Genomic DNA, 5,992 nt, shown 5'->3' with positions numbered 1-5,992 from the left:
ATCCCTCTGTAGTTGTTACAACTCTGTGCATCACCCTTCTTATGAATTGGCACCAGGACACTTTTTCTCCACTCATCAGGCATCTTGCCAGTCTCTAAAATTCTGTTAAACAAACCAGTCAGGAAATTTACTGCCACTTCTCCTAAACACTTCCATACTTCCACTGGTATGTCATCAGGACCAACTGACTTTCCACTCTTCATCCTCTTCAGGGCTTTTCTAACTTCATCCTTTCTAACCTGATCTACCTTCTTCCTACTAGTCTCTGGTTCCTCGTTTCTACTTTCCCTTTCATTTTCCTCATTTAACAACTCCTCAAAGTATTCCTTCCATCTTCTCAGCACACTTTCCTCACTTGTGATCACATTCCCCTCTCTGTCCTTAATCAACCTCACCTGCTGCACATCCTTCCCAGCTTGATTTCTCTGTCTCGCCAATCTATACAACTCCTTTTCTCCTTCCTTTGTTTCCAAACTCTCATACAACTCCTCATATGCCTTTTGTTTGGCCTTGGCCACTTCCCTCTTCACCTCCCTTGTCCTCTCTTTGTACTCCAGTCTGTTCTCTTCTGTTCTGTCACTGTCCCATCTCTTCTTCTCTAATCTCTTTCTCTGCACACTCTCCTGGATCTCCTCATTCCACCACCAGGTCTCTTTGTCCTCCTTTCTCTGCCCAGAGGACAGACCTAGCACCTTCCTACCTGTCTCCCTAATCACTGCAGCTGTAGTCTCCCAATCATCTGGGAATTTCTCAACACTACCCAGAACTGCCCGTACTTCCTTCCTGAAGTCTTCACAACATTCCTCTTTCCTTAGTTTCCACCACTTGATCTTTTGCTCTGTCTTCACTCTCTTCCTTCCTTAGGATCCGTTGATTATAGAATCAACCATTGTTTTTAATAAATGTATTTTTAATTTCACTTTTAGTTATTTTATGTTTGATTAAATGTATAAATCCAAAAAACATACAAAAGGTTAGTGTGACGCCTGGTGGAAGGATTGCGTATTACAGCTGGTGTTACACAGCCAGTTCAGTGTTAATTTTCTGTGGCAGAGTGAAGTCAAATAAAAAACCTGTTCCATATGCAGTATTACCTATAGCTCTTGATACTGCGTATGTGCCATTAACACGCCAGCAGCCCATGAAGGTGATGCAGCCTCCAAGGTCCTCGATTCTCTGTTTCTCATCCTGGACAGCAGGAGAGACAACAACACAGACGTTAAAACAACCTTCACATCACTGCCAGTCACATTTGCCGTCCTACTGTAGTCTGTGTGACAAATTGGTTCAGTCAGAAAAGTGCATCCCATGAATCAGCAGTAGAAAATTTAAAGTTTGAAATGTTCCTGCCACATCCTTAAAATAAATCAAACTTAATAAAGCCCAGCTGTTGTTCAAACCAGAGGAAGTTACTTGGAAGAAAGGGAGTCTAGTAAATAAAACTGTTTATTAACTGCTAATTATGGAAACATGTGACCTAAAGAATCACTCTTTATAACACAATCATTTTGATTTTGTTTTCAAAGTATTCCAACTATAATCCTTTTGCAAAAATGTGACCTTGCTTCTCACGTTTTGGCCTCAGTGTACAGTATGTGTTCCTGAGTTGTAATTGAAGTAACTAAATACTGGGATACAGTACTCTTCTTCTGCCCCACAAATGATATCCTTCATAAAAATGACAGATGAAGGCAAAACCAAAAATAGTTGTTTTAAAAAGACAATTGTCTTTATTGACAACTATAAAATAATTTTGTAACATAACATAATTGTATTAAATCAATAACATATGCTACATCATGTAAAGTAATTATTGACTATGATTGATTTTGTCAAGTTGCTAAATAAATAAAAGCAGTACATTCTCTTTAATTGACAATATATTACTACACACATACATTTGTGTACAGTTAAGACATGGGAAAAAATGTTATCTGTCAATTTTTGGGAGGGGGGTTGCTTGTCCTTTTGGGACATTACAGGCCCCCACTAAAGTTGAGCGAATACTGAGATTAAGATTTTTACCCTCAGTACCATCATAATTAAGATTAGGCATACATTAGTAATGGTTAGGATCAGGGTAAGGAGTTAGGAAATGCATTATGTTTTTGTGAAGTACTATAATCTCATGAAACGTGTGGTAGATGTGTCCTTACCTCTCTCTCTGGTTTATGGGGATCCATGAGTGTTACATCTTGTCCGTTCCGTACCAGCATTGCCTGAGAGTCTCCAAGCCAGGACACAGTCAGCTCCTGACCCTGAATCAGCACAGCCACACCTGTGCTGCCGCTGCGCAAGCGCTAATGGCAGACATATGAAATAATTTAAATTATTTTGCAACCTGGCATCTTGGAACAATCGAAAACACTGAACACTCATTGACTTAAATTGAGCAAAACAAAGAAAACACACTTTGAATTTATGTTAAATGTAAAAAAAAAGTATGATAAAACAGAAGAGCTGGAGGAAGTGTCGAGGGAGAGGGAAGTCTGGGTGTCCCTGCTCAGACTGTTGCCCCCGCGACCCGGCCCCGGATAAGCGGTTGATGATGGATGGATGGATGGATGATAAAACAAATAATTTAAAGTAATTATTTTGTCTAATGTAATATTCGTGTTGAAGTTGCGTCTGTACCTCTCTCTTTGCTTTGAGCCTGAACATATCATCGGTGAGTTTAAAGGCAGTTTTAAAAGCTGTGGCTGCATCACTCTGCAGTGTTTCCTGTTTGCTCAGAGCTACATGGAGGTGGGTGACAGTGTAGGTGGCAGCATCCACGCCTCCGTGTCCGTCAAAAACAGCATAGTAAGCACGATCCACTCCGTCCTGCACAAGGGTGAAGAAAAAGGAAACGGCTATCAAATATCTGATGTTTGTATTTGTTGTTATTCTATTTTCATTACAAGTTCAAACATCACATGGGAATAGTGAATGGTGCCAACTGGAGGGCAAAAGCCTTTGACAGTGTGACATGTGTACAATGTGCTCCAGCAGGGGGCACTACAAGAGTGGCTTGATACCTGATCACAAAAGACACCAGAGCATAAATGAAAATAAATATAGATGAGTTTTAAGATTTCCACAGAATCAAATCTAATAAAGATCATGTGCACGCTGTGGTGTGACAGACCAACTTTTAAACATGCTGCTCACTAAGTCAAAAACTATGGTTAGGCCTCCTGACACCTATTTCTGAACCACAAAAACTCAGGAATAAAACATGATTATTTCACACACTTGTGGAATATTGCTGCCACTAATGCTGCCATTAAATTATTAAATTTCAAAAGCTTAAAAAAACAATCCTGTACCTTGATCCCAAAAAGCTGGTTGAACTCAGGCAGGGCCAAGTGTTTGTCTTCCATCTTTCTCCTGGAATTTTTGATGGCATGGACTGAGCAAGGCCGAAGCTGAGGATGGTACAACAGAGGCTGGAGGGCCTTTTGATGCCAGAACAGGGCCACTCCTATTAGCTTGTTGAGGAAAAGACGTTGGACTGCCCCTGACTCCAGCACTAATAGCGAAACAAAACAGCAAAAGTAGAAAAATAGTAAAAGTAAGACAAATACATTTTTGTATTGATGCACAAAAGGAAAGGAAAGTGAACTCCTTGTCATTGTCACACAGCACACCACTGCACACAACCAAATGTGACCTCTGTCTTTAACCCATCACCAAAGTTAACAGTGTGCAGCTTTAAACACCCGGAGAGCAGTGTGTGGGGATGGTGCCATGCTCACAGCACCTCAGTTGTAACTTGGCAGATGGTGGACTTGAACCTGAAGCCTTCTGGACACAATTCTGCTTCCTTAACCACTAAGCCACCGCCCCCAAAAGGGCGTGCACCTCACTGAGTGACATGACAATGTTGAGTTTCAAGGAAGTAAAGGACATTGAATATACATGATGAGGCAGACAGACTTACAAATGACTTTTCCTTCTTCCTCCTCATCCCCATCATTGTCCTGTGGGCAGGAGAAAGGTGAAAGGTCATCTTGGAGCAGTTTGGAGAGCGCTGCCTGACACAAGAGGGCGCTGAAAACCGTAGGAGCGCCTCTAAAATAAACAAGCAGAAACTGTGGTAATTTGTCAAAGATCACACAACACTTAATTCAACAATCCTGTGCATATATATCCTATTTATGGAATACCATAAGAAAACAAACCCCACATATGACTGTGAGATAAACTCACAGTAATTTAATTTTGTGCTGCACATAAATGAACACAAAGAGGGATAACAAGAAATTATTCTGTTTATTTTATTTTTATATTTATTTAACCTTTATTTAGCCAGGCAAGGCATTAAGAACAGTTTTTTATTTTGAATAGCAGCCTGGCAAAAGGCAAAGCCTCTCAAGGGGAGGGAGTGTAAAGAAACAAACAAATAAAACAAACAGGAATAAATAAATTCAAATTTTTATTCAACTTTGTTCCTAATTTTGATTCAGCCCAGAAATATATCATCCTCACTTAAAAAATAACTTGGAAGAAGGTCTGATAACTTTGGTTATAATAAACATTACAGCAGGTATGAGGTATGAGTTTTCACTATAAAACTCAAGAGACCACTGAATGTTTTCTGCTTTCAATCGTCTAATCTGGATCTTTGTATTAACAGCTATCCTAAGTGGTTCTGTTTAGAACAGTCGGATTAAATACCTGCATCAACATGTCAAAATATGTTATTGATGTGTTTTTGGATTAAATATACTTAAGAAACATTTAGAGACTAATAAGGAAATAATTATACTTTTTTGGCCAATCTTAGAGTGTCCTGTTATAGGAAATGTGCTGTTTTGTTTCAATGATAACAATAATAAGTTAGTATTCAAGACACAGTATTCACAGCTTTTCTGCTTGGGTTTTCTTCCACATATCAGTTACATAACATCAACACTGTCCTAAAAAATCAACTGCTGTAATTCTGGGGAAAAGAATGATCGCAGTTCACATTTTGTCAACAACAGTTGCTCTGTCCACACCAGCAAACATACTGAATGACTGAGACAAGAGAAGAACTGTCAGGAATGAGAGGAATGTGCCTGTGTCTGTGCATGTGAGTGTTCTTACACAGACACAAGTTAGTACAAAATGCAAATAGAACAGAGCAGCCATGCACTGACTGACTATTTCACCACTCCGTGTGTTTTCATCAGATGGTTTAAATGTGCATTTGTACATTTAAATTTGTAAATTTGTCTCATCAATAAAAAAAACTAATTTAGGCCAGAAAGTGATAAATAATTCCTCCTTTTCCTGTGGCATCAAGTACTTGGTGTCATCTACAGCTCATCTTTGAAGATACTTCATCTGAAATGCAAATATACTTCTCTGCTTCCTATCATTTCTCTATCATGTAGACCTCTGATGTTCAGAAAGGACAGGTATTTGATCATTGCTTGTCGATACACAGGCCTTTGCTGAAAAGATACTTAAGGACTGTATTCATGTTTCTCTTACAAATGTGGTTACAACTTCCTGTGACTGCTGACTCTGTAACTTTGGGTCATACCTGACAGCCAGCAGCCTGAGGCCCAGATCTAGACTTTCTCCAGGCAGCTCATCCATCGTGACTTTTCGGCTCAGAGGTGTCACAGGTAGTGGACTGTTTTCCCCTAAGGCAGCAGGGAACTCTTCTACAAACTTCTCCAGGAAGCTCCTGGCTTCCTCATCCATCCTGCTTGTGCTGGCTAAATCAAGCTCTCAAGTTAACAGGAGGTCACAGGGCTGAAATTAAGATGAAGGTTCCTGGAAAATGGAGAGAAAAACAATACATACTGTTTGACTGATTTGTGGCAGATCTTAGACAAAGAAATTTGATTTCCTCTTCCACATATGTTATCATGTAATCATTATTCAGTCAGATGAAATTACCATTTAAATGAACTATGTTAAATGTAATCATAACCCTGGAAAGTTTAAGGCTGAACAAAAATTGGTTCTAGTAAAAATGTTACTTAAAAGTAATAAATAAATAAATATAAAAAATCAT

General features: G+C 39.3%; 1 protein-coding gene across 3 annotated transcripts in view; it reads right to left on the bottom strand.

Annotated features, from left to right (window-relative positions):
- The window catches only part of ppm1f (protein phosphatase, Mg2+/Mn2+ dependent, 1F), a 9,700-nt gene that overhangs the window by 2,614 nt on the left and 1,094 nt on the right, over positions 1–5,992 (bottom strand). For all 3 annotated transcript variants that reach the window (XM_008335581.3, XM_017030639.2, XM_025053200.1), the window contains exons 2-7: positions 5,513–5,748; positions 3,923–4,053; positions 3,309–3,511; positions 2,635–2,823; positions 2,157–2,300; positions 1,095–1,188 (exon numbers count right to left, since the gene is read on the bottom strand). In XM_008335581.3, the coding sequence (XP_008333803.1) occupies positions 1,095–1,188; positions 2,157–2,300; positions 2,635–2,823; positions 3,309–3,511; positions 3,923–4,053; positions 5,513–5,676 (925 nt within the window). In that variant the 5' untranslated portion in view covers positions 5,677–5,748. The remainder of the gene's footprint in view (positions 1–1,094; positions 1,189–2,156; positions 2,301–2,634; positions 2,824–3,308; positions 3,512–3,922; positions 4,054–5,512; positions 5,749–5,992) is intronic.

Source organism: Cynoglossus semilaevis, chromosome Z, assembly GCF_000523025.1.
Source record: "Cynoglossus semilaevis isolate Cse_v1.0 chromosome Z, Cse_v1.0, whole genome shotgun sequence".
NCBI lineage: Eukaryota > Metazoa > Chordata > Actinopteri > Pleuronectiformes > Cynoglossidae > Cynoglossus > Cynoglossus semilaevis.
The sequence above is the reverse complement of the archived record's forward strand: the minus strand, read 5'-3'. Positions and strand labels throughout refer to the sequence as shown.